Source organism: Lytechinus variegatus, chromosome 14 (genome assembly GCF_018143015.1).
Source record: "Lytechinus variegatus isolate NC3 chromosome 14, Lvar_3.0, whole genome shotgun sequence".
Taxonomy (NCBI): domain Eukaryota; kingdom Metazoa; phylum Echinodermata; class Echinoidea; order Temnopleuroida; family Toxopneustidae; genus Lytechinus; species Lytechinus variegatus.
In genome coordinates this window covers 24,755,158-24,771,254 of record NC_054753.1, presented here as the reverse complement: position 1 = coordinate 24,771,254, position 16,097 = coordinate 24,755,158, and the positions used below count along the sequence as shown (strand labels likewise).

Here is a 16,097-nt window from a genome sequence, read left to right as displayed (position 1 = left end):
TGCAATGTTATTGATCAATGCGAAGTAGTGCACATCCTCTCGGCATGATCTGACCAATCGCAGGCATCTAGGCATCTAAGTGTGACACTGATACTGTGTTTACACTTAATTGGCTTTTGCATCAGCTTTTTCATAGCGTGTAAATGTGATTAACTTGCATCGGCTCGCGGTTCAAAACCGGCAATTTTGCACCACCAAAATAGTAAGTTCAGAACCACGAGCCGATGAAGAATCGGCTTTTTTACTATGTGTCAATAGAAAGCCGATTCTGCTTCGGCAATTGGTGCGCATTTCATTAACTTTACAATTGTCACGTAACTGTAAGCGCACGGATCCAGCGTTGTCTTTATTATGACGTATATTGTTGGTGTGCGTATTATTTCAGGTTTTTGCATCGGCTCGTGGCTCTGCACAGCGAGCTGTAACAGCGTGTAAACGCAGTGAAAGATAAACCAAAAGCCGATTCTGCATCGGATTTTGGTTCAGAACCAAAAGCCGATTCTGCATCGGCTTTTGGTTCTGAACCAAAATCCGATCAAGAGTAAACGCGGTATAAGTGAATCTTAAATCTTTGTGAAACACCATCCCCCCCCGTTCTTATTCTAGCAATTGTTTATTGCTTTATTCCTTTTATCAAACATAACCCATCAAACTCCAATTCATACCCCTCCCCTTTCCATTATTACCCCAACAGTTTAATTACTAACCACAAACAAAAATTGAAAATAAGGGTTTACTTGGTTTCACCCATCTAATGAAATAAAAAAGGCTTAATTTTCCATCTAAAATCAATACCCCCTTCAATACCAATTCTTATTACTAACAAGGACTCAAACCAGAAAAAGTGTATTCGTTAGTTTAACCCATCTTACAACATATAAATTGCCCTTGCTCTTGCCACAAAAAAAAGTGATTAATGAGTTTACAGGGAGTTCATTGCCATACACGTTTTATCAAGAATACCCGAGGCAAATATACACCTGCTAACTTGAACATAAACAACTGCTTTTTTCCCCTTCATATAATCCATCATTACGATCTTGAAAACAATTTTAGATGAAGCACCCCCAAAGGTGACTTCCAAGGAAGCATTTCATAAAAGGACCATGTCATCTGACAGTTACCATAGTAACAGTCAGACATCTGTGCATCTCAGCCAATGATAAAATCAATGAATGTTTGATGAAACACTCGTCCGTTTTTATTTACTTTTTTTACTTTGTATAAAAAACTGTGCTGGGCATTGTTGCTGATAGTCGTGTCACGTCTGAACATGCCCTAGATTTTTACACCGATAAACTATCCCAGACTCACCCTCGATCATCATTTATTTTGACTTGGTATTTCAAGGTGGGGGATGCAATTATTCCACAGAGGGGATCGTTCTATTTCGCACTTTGGAAGAACACGCTTATTTATTCACGAGGTCGCAGTGGCGTAATGCTCAAATTATTCATGACCCGGTCCCATGTTGGCGATAGACTATTCACAACTTAGATTACACCATTTATCAATCAGGAATGCTATAGTCTACTCAATAGACCTTATGTAAGGTACTCAGTAAACCATACATAAGGCTGCAAGCATGCCAAGGATTCGGTCAGCATGTACATAACAAAATGTTTAAGCTTTCAAGCAGAAAACCTTTTAATACAATGAGTTAGAGAGAAAAGAATACACTAAGATAATAGCTATTTATGGGAACTATTTCACCTAAGTGATCACTGTTTCTTATTAAAAAATATTCTTTGTATTGTTCAGGAAAAAAGGTTTTCAGAGTCAATCAAATCCACTGGAATTGATACAGCTTGTATTCAATCTTACTGACAGCTTCCAAGAAACATTGTCCAGGGCCCTGTCTCACAAAGAGTTATGATTGATCCAATCAATCTCAAGTATATTAAAATCCATCACTGTTATATTTTTTTCTTTAGGAAATTTGCACAATGTCCTTTGAAAATAGAGAAAAACATACTGCATTATCAAGTAAACAGTGAATGTATGAATATTCATCATTTCTAGAAATTATTTTGAAAAAAACATGTATTTTAGTTGTTAACGTTGCTGGCTTTCCATAGTTGTGAATTATCAGGGCCTCGTCTTACAAAGAGTTTCGATTGATCCAATCAATCTTAACTCTATGGAAATCCATCGGTGTCATGATTTTTTCGACAGAAAATCTGCAAAATGCCCTTTATGAAGAAAGGAGAACACACCACATTGTCAAAAAAAAAGCAATGAATTTCATGGCTATACATTCATAGCTAGAAATATTTTTGAACATTTTATCTGTTGACCTTGCTGGCTTTCCATGTTTGCAATTGAATGGATCAATCACAACTACGTGTAAGACAGGCCCCAGGTCTTGAGCACCTAGAGTCCGGAAAACAATTAAACCTATTATTAAAGTTTTGCTGGAAAAAATTCTACAAGGAAATTGACGATCCAAAACCTGATTCATACTTTGTTTTATCTGTTGAGTTATTTTTTACAGATAGAGGAAAATGTAAAATCCAGAAAACCTTGCATTTCCCTCCAAAATTGGAGGCAATTTTGAAACAGCGGTTTATATCATGATTAAAGAAATAAAGGAGACCAGATATTGTTATTTTACCTCAAAAAATGCAAAGGTTTGATCTTAACCAAGCTTATAGTCAGAGTCTCTTTTTTCTGTAAAATAAGACAAATATATTCAAACGATGCCGCAAAGGATCATGCAAATCCCTCTATCAAGGGTGATATGGGCAATGGAGAGCCAAAATGGTTGTAACCTTCGCATTAAATCCAGAGAAGGTTAAGGATTGTCGTTCATTTCAATAGCGAAGGGGAAACCCCCTGGTTTGAAGGTACATATCAACAAGTGTCACACACGCTTCCTGTATAAAATGCAGATAATCTTGAGTACTGATATTGGCAAAGAGAATATGTCCTGGATTTGTGAGCGATGCAAAATTTTATTGTATTAAACATACCATATACAGCAATCCCTCTGGCTTAAATTCACCCTCCTTTGCTTTCTATATTTCTTGTTTCCTGCTTTCAGGAAAAGATTTTTCGATATGACAAAAAAGTGCCGAACCGATATATTTTCTCCCTTAAACTGAAGTGAACTCCCTTAATAAAATCTTCAATCTATCATAAAAACAAATGAATTTCCTGTAAAAAGGAAATGCTGTTTTTCAAACTTTAAATACAGTTCCTTCTACTTAAAAAATAATCATTTGCAGTATATCTGTTAGTTTATGGGGTTCAAATTCTGTTCTAGGGCAATCCATATTACACAAACACAAAAACTAGGTCACTTTTCTTAGAAGACCTTTCTTCAATCTTTAAGACTTACTTTATAAAATGTTCATTGGAGTTCCATCTTTTTTCTAGGTAATTCCATCTACAAACCCCAGAACTAGGTCAATTTCTCACAAGACCATTCTCCCATCTATGACAACGACTTGCTTTATGAAACAAAGGAGTTCTAAAAAAAATCCCCAAAAAAGACATTGTTATTTTACAAATATCAAATACAGTGTATTACTGTTTCTTCTGTTTCTTAAATTTGCAAATAAATATGGAGAGCATCTGTTAGTTTGGGGGAAGCCATCTTTTTTTAGGGTGCTCCATATACAAAAGCAATAACTAGGTCAATTTCCTGTAAGCTCTTTCATCCATGTTTGAAAATGACTTACTTCATAAATAGGAAGCATGAAACAAAGTGAATTCCCTACAAGTAGAAATTGTTATTTTTTAAATTCCAAATACAGTGTATTAATTTCTTAAGTTGACAGTGTCAGCTGGTTTCTGGGAATCCATTTTTTTTTTCTTAAGTTGACAAATATTGATGGTGTCTCTTAGTTTGTGTGGTTCAATTTCTTTTCTCGGGTGCTCCATATACAAACACCATAAGATAACTAGGTCAATTCCTCATAAGACCTTTTCTTCAGTGATTGCCTTCAACACCTCGGCAAACCCTTAGAGCAATAGGAAGCATTCATTAGTTCAATGATTTCCCCTCATATCCTCTTCTATTTATTACCCCGTCATGCTCAAATGTGCAACACGATTGACACGATATCCCCCTTTCAGACAGGTAAAAGTATTATCGTAAAATAAAAAATGATATGATTAACATTATATATTCTCCTGGGGGTGTTTCTCAAAGATTAGTATGAGTCATACCGAGTTGCTATCGGTATAAAAGGCTTGGCCGCATTGGTCAGATCGTGCCATGCGGACGCGCACTACTGCGTATCTATCAATAAGATCGCGTGTTGCATATCATGTACGCATCGGCATTTAAGTGCGACTTAAGTCATACTTAAATCTTTGTGAAACACCCCCCCCCCCCTGGTTGATATAAATGATGTTAAAGTGGATGATTCATTTAATTAAAATAACTTAAAAAGATATTCCCTATTCATTAATGAATGTCACATGAACAACCTTTTAAAAATCAAGACAACTGACATGACCCCCCCCCCCCATTCAGATAGATTACAGTCTCCTGTGTATTGGCAATTTACATATGATATACTAGGCATCCAGTACTCTCTTGGTAAATCCAAACTAAGAATATCAATTATTCAGTGAAAATGTGACAGACATGCTAATCCCCTTCTCCTCTTCATAAAAGAAATCTCATAAGTATCACCTTTTAAAAGCATGATAATGACACAAACTGACCTTCACCGCCCCCCCCCTTGACACTAATGAAAGGTAATGTGTAGCAACATTTGAAATGACTTGTACATAAATACACAACAGTATTATAATGAAAGTTTGAATATTAATGGACATTTCACTTCTGTTGAACTTCCAAAGTAAGACATGTAAATGCATGTCAAAATTGGGGCACAATACCTTTTTCTGTACCTATAGTTAAATAACTGTAAGAGCAATATGTGTAATACTATCACAATCTTCTTGCCGTGTTTGATGCATATACCTTTTGTACGGGGGGGGGGGGGGGGGCACTTCCATTCACGAGTGGATACCATGCGCGACCATGGGGTCTCAAAAAGCATCCTAAACACGTAATTTCCATATTCTGAAAATGCCACGTGAAACCCTACCCTTAACAAGTATTGGAAACAAAACAATACTCTTGACAAATATTCCCTGAAATGAACCCCTAAACAAGTACAGGAATGTTTTATTGTTATGGGTCCTTCGCTCATCGGCTTTACCTTACTTGGTTTAGTGCAACCCCACCTTCTACACCTCGCACAAATCGGACTCTAAACACGAATTGTTGGGGCAAAAAGGACATCCTTTATAAAAAAAAATTTAATTTTGTTTTATCATCCCTGCAAATTCGACCCTAAACACGTAATTTTCCTAGCGAAATAGATACCCTTTTTTCATTATTTTAGTGTTTTTGACACCCTTATCACGTTAAATACGTAACGTGCCCTATCCTGAAAAGGACATCCTTTTTACGTGTTTTTTGGTGGCGCATGGTAACCACTCGTCAATATAAGTGGCTCCCCCCCCCCGGCTTTTGGACAAAGTATGTCACTTTTCTACCATCTATCATATACAGTATGTACAAATTGCAACATGGCACCTTTTATGATTGCAATGAAATAAGTTCCTCTTTCATTGAAAATTAAATCATCAGTTTACACCTTTATTTTAAAGGTAAATGCTAGTTTTGGTAACGATATCAAAATGAGTTCGTACAGAATCCAATGAAATGACCACTAAAGTGTCTGTTTGTATAAATAAAACGCATGTGCCAAAGGATTCTGGAAGAAATTGTGTAATTGCTGAGAAATCAGCAAATAAGCACGGGATTCGGGTAGGGCGTCGGGCCCGACGCCCTAAGCAATAATTATACTTTGTCCCACGTGCGCTTATCTGTGTTGGGGATTTTCGGTGTGAACATTTTTCAGCGTAGATTTCAAGATTTCACAAAGTCCAGTTAATGTAACTGTACCAGATCTAGATCCTCGATGATATACTGGCAATTAAGCCTTGTTTTACAGACTTTCTCATGAAATCAGTGTTAACTGCAACTACTGGAATTTCTCTTTAATCTTTGGGACTGTACATACAACACTATAAACATACACACATTAGTACCAAGTAATATGACCTAAGAAAGACAACAATATGAATTGAGAAAGATAACAGATTCTTATCATGGATATCCACTAATGGAGCCCCTTTAGGATATTGCCTGACATATCATCTGTTTGTACCCAAAAGGCATGTAGGATAAACATAATTAAAGAGAGAGACTAGATTATAACTATTTGACAGAGGTGTCAGACTAAAAACACTTTGATCAATGATTCTCACTAGAGATAACTTGGTTTGCAGATCAAAGAACTGATAAAATTTCTTTCAAATTTCTTTTCCTTGGTGAGAAATTCCATCTTCTATTATGCATTCATCTTGAACAAGGTATTCTGTATTATCTCTACTGCATTTCCTTTTATTTTGTTTCCAGTGTTCTTGTTCTACTCTCAGCTATTTTAGGTTTGTTTTCTCCATATTGGTTTTATCTTTCCGAAACTTGTCTATTTAGTTCATAACTCTCTGTGTCTTGAACACTTTAGTGAGTGCATTTTGTAGGTTATATTATCACTACCTTCACTGTAAATTCATTCACCATATGTCAAACTTAAAATTCTTTTGGGGATTTTATTTACTTTATGATTTTAGAAAATTAAATATCCCAATCAGTAGGAGGCAGACTTTGTTAATTTGTTTGTTCATTCATTCATTCATTCATTCATTCATCCATTCATTCATTCATTTGTTTGTTTGTTGGTTCATCCATTTATTCATCTTTTCATTTATGAATTCATTTTACATATTCAGTTTTCATAAATTGACTTTTCATACATTCATTTAATAATTCATTTTTATACAATCCTTTTTGGGGGCGGGGCTTTACGATCTATCTAAATCATTAGGCATCAACTTATGTCTTCATAATGTTCATTTACTAATTCATTTTTATACAATCCTTTTTGGGGGCGGGGGTTTACAATCTATCTAAATCATTAGGCATCAACTTATGTCTTCATAACCCCCCCCCCTCTGTTTTTGAAACACTTCTATCTATTCCTCCAACTGACCAACTCTTCTCCTCCTTCACCATCTTGCACTTGCAACTATCACTTTCCTTCTCCCATTTTTTAGCTCGCATCCCCGCCCCACCTCTCTTGCATCGCAAAACATTGTTATCAAACACGATCTACCTCTTCCCTCGTTTCTTATTCCTTCTGACCACTGCCCGAGAGTGAAGCCAAAGGGTCAAGAAACATCTGCCTGTCCAGTCGATCCCTTTAACCAGGTTTCAGAGACAGCAAACCTAGTTTAAAGGTTGATTCCAATTTTGGTTGCCAGTTTAAAAACAATACAACGGGGTCCTGTCACCAAACGCTTCACAATCAATCAGATTATTGATTTGATGAACGATTACATGTGGAAACAATATTGTAAGGTTCATGGCTAAGATCAATTGCTTACGCCTTGTGTTTACAAGTCCAAGATTTAATTTTGTCCATTTGATCCGTAGCTTGACTAGGCCAAACCTAATTAGCAATGAATTTCTTTCCTGATGTCTTATCACATTCCAGTATCTTTCTTTCTTTTTTTCTTTATCTGTATGTCTGTCTGGGTCATACCTATCAGCCAAAATATCTTTGTTTAAGTCAATCCATGCTAATTAACAAAGCCCTGAACAAGGACTGCGGAATGGTTTTAAAATTGGGGGCGCATTTTGGACCCAACCCCCCCCCCCCTTGGTTCCATGGCGCCTGCTGCATTTATAAACCAGTGAGAGTTTGTCCTCCTTAAACCTCAGATACATTTGCTCTACAGCGGCCGTACGTGATCCGAAAACAGCCGTTTTAACATTTTTTGTAATAGCTAAATATAGGTGGTTCGAATAAGAATGAATAAAATGGATGTTTTTGACTAAAGCCACAGTACAGCAAATGTGACTGAGGTATTAGACAGTGAATCAAAATGCAAGAAGAACTATGATGGAAAGTAGTAAGCATACAATGGTCACAATAGGGTAGCATGTATTTATACTCAGCTCATTCCGAATATATACTGCATATGAGAGGAAACATATGAAATACCAGTATCACATGATCTCATGAGCCCTTCATTGCATGGGTGACATTTTAAAAGAATAACTACTCAGTTTCATGTTCATTTCCCTCCTGCTGCCAAAACTGAAAGAAAAACAAGTGGAATGCCTCTGGCCGTCTCACCTGCATCACGCGGTTCAATATAGCAGCAGTGCTGACTTTGAATACTACTCTAACTCGCACAAGATGTTCAGTGATACATGGTTACTCTTATGTCAACAATATGAACTAGACCAATAAACTTACAGAGATTCACCAAAAACCCCAACATGGCCAAAGTTCATTGACCTTACATGACCTTTGACCTTGATCATGTGACCTGAAACTCAAACAGGATATTCAGTGATACTTGATTACTCTTATGTACAAGTTTCATGAATCAGATCCATAAACTTTCAAAGTTATGATGGTAATTCAACAGATACACCCAATTCGGCCAAAGTTCATTGACCTTTGACCTTGGTCATGTGACCTGAAACGTGCACAGGATGTTCAGTGATACTTGATTACTCTAATGTCCAAGTTTAATGAACTAGACCAATAAACTATCAAAGTTATGATGGTAATTCAACAGATACCCCTGATTCGGCCAAAGTTCATTGACCCTAAATGACCTTTGACCTTAATCATGAGACCTGAAACTTGCACAAAATTTTCAGTGATGCTTGATTACTATTATGTCCAAGTTTCATGAATCAGATCCATAAACTTTCAAAGTTATGATGGGAATTCAACAGATATCCCCAATTCGGCCAAAGTTCATTGACCCTAAATGACCTTTGACCTTGGTCATGTGACGTGAAACTCATGCAGGATGTTCAGTGATACTTGATTAACCTTATGTCCAAGTTTCATGAACTAGGTCCATATATTTTCTAAGTTATGATGACATTTCAAAAACTTAACCACAGGTTAAGATTTCGATGTTGATTCCTCCAACATGGTCTAAGTTCATTGACCCTAAATGACCTTTGACCTTGGTCATGTGACATGAAACTCTAATAGGATGTTCAGTAATACTTGATTAACCTTATGGCCAAGTTTCATGAACTAGGTCCATATACTTTCTAAGTTATGATGTCATTTCAAAAACTTAACCTCAGGTTAAGATTTGATGTTGACGCCGCCGCCGCCGCCGTCGGAAAAGCGGCGCCTATAGTCTCACTTTGCTTCGCAGGTGAGACAAAAATCTTTAACCCAATTTTCTTCAAAAATAGCCCAGACATGTCAAAAGAAAGTTCGATTCAGAGCAGGAATAACCTACACATCAATTACCCAGAGACAGGCACTTCTAAAACGGGCGTAACAACATTCTGTAGCCTAAACTCTCTTGGTAAACCACAGAACGTTTGATTGATGCGCATGATTTCATCGAAGACAAACTGGTTCGTGAGCTCAAGACGCATCGCAGCAATTGCTGCTGAGGATTAGAGGAGTGGCACTGTTCTAAGAGTAACCTAGAAAGACATAGCAGGCCAATGACACCTTATTCAGAGACTTGTAATTGATGGAGGACATTTTGTATTGGAGGTTCCTTGTTGATTAAACTTTGGTGGTAACCATAGCTTTGTGAAGAGGGTTAATGCAACTGATCTGCATGGGAAAACAGAGCCTTGTGGAAGACGATCATGATCAAGAGTTGACCCGTCTTCATGACGGGGCTGGCAAGATTCTTGGTTTTGGGGTCGACACAATTCATCTTTGCTAAGACCATTTGAGTAGGGAAGCCGGAAGATGTGTTTTGGTGACATGACACACTTCTGTTTTTATCTTCACACTCTGGTCTCATTTTATTTCAATCTCCCCCCCCCACTGCTCCTCCTTTCTTTATCTCTCTTGCTCCATTTTTTTCTTGAACACAATTTTTTATTCCTCTGTTCCCTATACCTTCCCCCACCTGCCCTCCTCCCCCTCCCCCACTCACCCTCATCTCCCCTCCACCTTCCTACCAATCACCCTTTGCCCTTCCTCCCCTACATCCTTCCATCTTCTTCTTATTCTACCCTAATCATCCTTCCGTCCTTCCCTACATCACTCTCCCCACTTCCCCTCTGTATTCCTTTTCTACTCCCCACCACTCCTATCCTTCCTTCTTCCTCTTCTCCAACTCTCCATCTACTTGTTAAATGTCATTTTCCCTCCTCCTCCATTCTACCTCCCCCTCCCCACCTCCTCCCCCACTCCCCTCCCTCGTCCATTCTACCTCCCCTCCCCACCTCCTCCTCGTCCATTCTACCTCCCCTCCCCACCTCCTCCCCCACTCCCCTCCCTCCTCGTCCATTCTACCTCCCCTCCCCACCTCCTCCCCCACTCCCCTCCCTCCTATCATCATTTCTATATTCCTAGTTCCCCCTCCCCCATCTTCCCTCTTCCACCCTCCATCTCAATTCCATTCCCTATTCTCCTATCATCTTGCTCAAGTTCCTGAAACCTCCTTCCCTCCATCTACCCTCTTCCATTCCTCATCTCTCCTCTGCCCCATCTCCCCTTCCACTCCCTCCCTCTTCCTATCACTTTGTCCTTCCCTCCACCTCCCCTCTTCCATCCTTCATCTCTCCTCCACCCCTCCATCCCCTCATCCATCTCTCCTCCACCCCCCCCCCCCCCTCCTCTCCCTCCTTTTTCCTCTCACCTTGATTATGTTCCTGCAACAGTTGCAACAATAATCCGTTAGATCTGAATGAAGTAGAGCACTGATGAAATTGATTCTGGTAAAGAAACCACCTCTTCACCGGTTGGTTTAAGAGATCAATCTCTTGTCAAGTGATGGTAAGGCGAGAACAAGACGGATAGCCTGTTTAGCAACTCAAATGGGATTGCTTCCTATTTCATTTTCTTCTCTGAGATTTCTCCTACTTTTTTCCACCCTTTCATTCTCCTTCTTTTCCTCCTCTTACTGTTCTTTCTCATTCATTTTTCCTCCCTTATTAGCTCAACTTTCTTTATATTACTTTCTTTTCTGAGGTTTCTTCTTCTCTTCTTTGCTTTCTCATCCTCCTACTCTTGTTCGTTTGTCCTGCTTCCCTTTTCTTCTTTTTATCCTTCTTCACTTTCTTCTTCCTATTTATTTCATTCTTATTTCTCCACCTTTTGCTCACCTTTCTCCTCTATTTTTCTTTCTTCCCGTCAGGACTTTCCTTTTCTTTTCTCCCCCTCCACTTTCTCTCCCACCCATTTTTTCTCTTCCTCTCCTTTTCTTCCTTTTAATATCGACTCTTATTCTGCAACATCAGATACACTGAGCAATATCATTTTCGCTTCAAGAAATTGTTCAAAGCACCTCTGTTGGGTCAAGAAGGTCATTAGAACCAACTTGAAAAAAAAAAGAACAGTCTTATTTCCACACAATGGCAAAAGACATACTCTAGGACCAATGTAATGGATTGCACCAATACACAGAAGGAATTGAGTCAATGTCGGAATTAAAAGTGATGAATCGAGGTGAAGGAAAAAAACTCATTAAAAGAAATGTGAGAACCACCTTTTCCAACATTCAAGAAAATATCACAAATTTCTGGTTTGAGTAGAATTCTGGTGGAAAATATTTTTGTATCACAAAAAATGAATGATAATTAGGTGAGTAGTGCCATAAGCATCCATAATGAACAGGAAAAACAAACAAACATGATCACAGCAATATAATGAATGTTAGTGACACTAATAAAAACACACACAAATCAGATGTAATCACAAAGAAATTGACAATGAGACATACAAGTATTAGACACGCACATGTATATGAATCAGATCAAGAAACAAAATGATCAATTAACTATATGTACAGGTAGGTAACAATATCCCTTTGCTGGTCATATGATTTCATCTAGAAGTTATTATAACACCAAAAGGTAAGATAATCTGCATATTAGAGTGACGACACAAACGATAATGGTACAAATGAAAATTTTCCATCAAATATTTTCTGGACATAGTATCAAATCAAAGACCCTGATTTAAGAAATATTTCATATAAAACTGTGACATAGATCACCAAAGTTTAATTTCTTATTAATTATCTATTCATATTTACACTATTTGCTTCTTATAAGTTACTGGGGTCTTTACCACGTTGTCATGGTGAGGAATATTATCATATTTATCATTTCAAGATGGTGCACAGTGCATTAAGCACCAAATGTGCTGATAAATTGAACTTTCACTGTTAGAGGTTTTTGTCCCCAGTGGCTTTCCATAGTTAAACCATAACTGTAGACCTGAGTTTCAATTAAACCCAAGTTCAGAACATGGGCCCTGACTTTTCCTTTGGAGTTTTGTCACACCTTGCTTGAACAAGCCGTAAATAAATACCCTCTTGCGAGGAATTTCATGGAGATTGAAATCAAAGACCGAATCTTGCCCAGATCCTCCGAACAAAATACCATGCCGGCTTGAAACCATTCTTGTTTTACCCGCGATACCTTGCATCCGATTGTGATCGGTTGCAGGACTTGGCCCGAAGTCCGGTATCCATGTTGTCATTTTTCACTACATTTCACAAGAGATGGTTGGTTATTGATATTCTTACGGGAGGGTGCAGGTTGCACAAGCTATGCAATCAAAATGTAACTCAAAAAATTTAATACAGTTTGATTTTTCAACCAGTGACAGACTTTTATTCAGGGAATGTGATTGATCATATTAAAGTCACTTTTAGTGTAACCAATATAGGAGTAGCTTCTTCTTGCATTACTGTCATGTACCGCTTCTTTCAATGGCATCGTCTTGCAACCAAAGCTAATTACTCAGTAAAAGGAAAGAAAGTTAACACATCTCAAAGAGCAAATGCAAACAATACGTACAGCCAACCCCAGGTGGTCGTTATATGCTGTGAGCACTTACACATCATAGCAACACTTTGACCAGTCTATTAAAATGTTAACATATATTTATTTGTCAATTATCCAAGTAGGTGTTTCATAAAGCTGTTCGTAAGACAAATGACTTTATGCACAACTGGTAACCCTTTCTCATGCCAAGTGATATAGCCCTATGTAATTGAGTTAGGATGTAAGATCATGATCCAGTCGTGCGTAAAGTTATGCGTAACTTTACGAACAGCTTTATGAAACACCCACCGGGGCACATTGCTCAAAATTCGTAAACACATCCCTAAAAATCATACACAACTTGAACTTTCAACCCAAATCGAAAGTCCATATTCTGGACTTATGTTTGACCTTTATGAGTTGCATTGATCTTTTTGGAAAGGACCCCTGATTTTCCGATGCGCAACAAAACCTGGAATCCTGTCTGCGTACCTCATATATTGCTATGTCAGGCAGCCCTTTGCAGATATCTGTCCAGAAGAACATTTGATTCAAAACATGCTCAACATTTCAATATGTTGATAAACTTGTCTATTGTTAGAGAGCTGAATGATAAAAAGACCACCACCTGCTAACAAGAAGGGCATATCTCCATGTTAATGACGGGATATTGCGCCTCTCTGGCAACAACAAAAAATAGTGATTACAGAATGATCGAAGTGAGAAGATATACACATAAAGTAGCACAGAGATGAGTGACAAGCGATATTATTTACACAAGGTGTTTTTTTTTTGTTTTCAAAGCTCCACATGTGGCATGTGTTAGTTGACATATAACCAAATCACAGAGTTTGGTGCAATATTTTGAAAATTGAAGACCAACATAAAACATCCCTTTCGAATACCAAGACCAAGATAATTGGCAAGAGATTTGAAAAGAAACTAGTGTTACATAGATGGATTTGTTTGTTGTATTGCTTATATTCAATATGGAATATATAATATTCTTAAGATATGCCCTACTGAAACCACATCTATTATAACTTTTCTTTTTTCTTTCAAGTGCGGTATCTAACATTTAAAAAATGGGTTATGATAATTGAAATTTCTCTAAAGACAAAACTATAATCCTCATTTTCCCACTCGAATCCAAAGCTTCTATAATTGATGAGAGTTTTCCACAGAAGAAATTTAATCCTCATTCTCATTTTTTTAGATTTTCTTTCAATTTCAGTTTCAGTCAATGCATCAAAATAATGTTTTTCTCTATTTCCATCGATGTCTTCTTATTTTCTATATTTTTCCCACTTACATTCTATTTAAAATACAAGCATATTCTTCCGCATCAAATTCGAGTGAATGTTGCAAGCTTTCTTTTACCCATCAATTTTTTTTTAATTTTCCATGCAAGTGTGAAAGAGTCAACACACAGACACTAGAAGATGGCGAGATTAAAAGTTAGTGTAAACAGGCCAGTCACAAAATGCACAGTGAGTGAAAGACAATGCAATAAATTGGTTGGCGGCACCAAGTTTATGCTACAAAAAGCAAGACTTGTGAATTTGGAATAAATGTTTGAGAAGGGGAAGCAAGAATGCACGATGGATAGAATATTGATCAGAATTTGAATGCAAGATTGATGGGATTGTAAAATTCAATGGAAAAAATTGGATGGAATTTGAGAGGAATTCAGAAGGTATATTAAAGATGGAATGTGAGTCAAGAGCAGAATTGCATGACGAGACTGAATACCTAGCAAACTTTCAAAATTACGATAAAATCATGATCTGAGACTTTGATATGGCGAAAGAGGGATGAAGATATGGTTGGATTGTAGTCAGTTTGGAACAAAGTGTTAGTACATGCCAACAAGACACAAGCAACACGTGCAAGATTGTTTTATTAGTTTTTCGTTGAACATGATGCATTGATAATCAATATCTACCTTGGTAAATCTCATTCTCTGTCCACTCAGTATATTCCTTCCCATCTTCATCATATTGAAGCTCACCTCCGCCGCCCAAGATCGGCTCTCCAGACCGCATCTTGAATGCTGCCTTCGGCTTCTCGGCCCTCGATGCCGTCGGCTGCGAGGGGCTACCCACCAGAGTTTGCCCGGGGTTGCGGGAATATCCGCGGTACGGTCCAGAGCTGCCGATGGTTCCGAGGGGTAGTGACGTCGGGACGGGGCGTGCCCCGACGATCTCGGTCTGATTAAGCTTCCCGATGAGTGATGTGATGTGTGACCCGACTGGATGATCGCCGCCTCCGTCCATCTGATCCGGGGATGTCTCGCTCCCCATGCTATGCGTGCTGTGGATACTCTGTGCGTCCGCCGTGCTTGACGCAGACTGGCTATGCACGCTCTGCGCGTCGGCCATGCTTAATGCCGACTGGCTACAGTCATCGTTATCATCGTTCTCATTTGTCCTTTGCCAGTTTGGATTCCAGCCGTGCTCGGGGCTAGACTCTAGTCCTCGTTTGGGCTGGAATGTTGTGGTCTCGTAAGTACTTGGTTCGGGGACCTCTGAATGGATTAATTCGGTGTAATTTGATTGGTCCAGTTCAGGTATCACTGAATATTCATTGTCCTGTTCCATGTGTCTCCTCTCATTCTTCAAAGAAATTCATTAAAAAAAAAGATACAAACAAAACATAGTTGACATTCAAATCTCACATTAAACAAACCTGTATAAAGTTTCAGGAAAAAAGGGAAAAGGACAACTTCAGGGCCCTGTCTTACAAAGAGTTACAATTGATCCAATCAATCAAACTCTATGGAAATCCATCTGTGTCATAATTTTTTTCTGGAGGAAATTTGCAAATTGTCAATTGTAAACAAAGAACACACCAAATTGTCAAGAAATCAATTAATTTATGGATATACATTCATATCTAGAATTTTTTTATCAAACATGCATTTGCTGGCTTTCCATAGTTGCGATTGATCGGATCATTCACAACTCTTTGTAAGATGGGGCCCAGATGAACAATCAGCAGACATTTTCAAACAAAAATAAAAATACCAAAACAGAAAGTCCTTCCATTACAAGTCAATAAATATTCCTCACTAAATGTTTGACTACTTTAATGCTTCAGCCTGGATATTGATCAATACATTTTTTTCAAAACCTTGTAACTTTAATTTTTTTTCCTCTAAAAAGCATTAACTTTTTTACTCTTATTTCTTTCCTGTTTAAAGTCATTCTGCATAGGTAAACAC

At 38.0% G+C, this 16,097-nt stretch overlaps 1 protein-coding gene across 1 annotated transcript in view; it reads right to left on the bottom strand.

The window, feature by feature from the left end:
• LOC121427695 (rho guanine nucleotide exchange factor 10-like) overlaps window positions 1–16,097 on the bottom strand; it is a 145,385-nt gene that overhangs the window by 86,299 nt on the left and 42,989 nt on the right. The window contains exon 5 of the mRNA XM_041624218.1: window positions 14,820–15,489. Within this exon, the coding sequence (XP_041480152.1) occupies window positions 14,820–15,489 (670 nt within the window). The remainder of the gene's footprint in view (window positions 1–14,819; window positions 15,490–16,097) is intronic.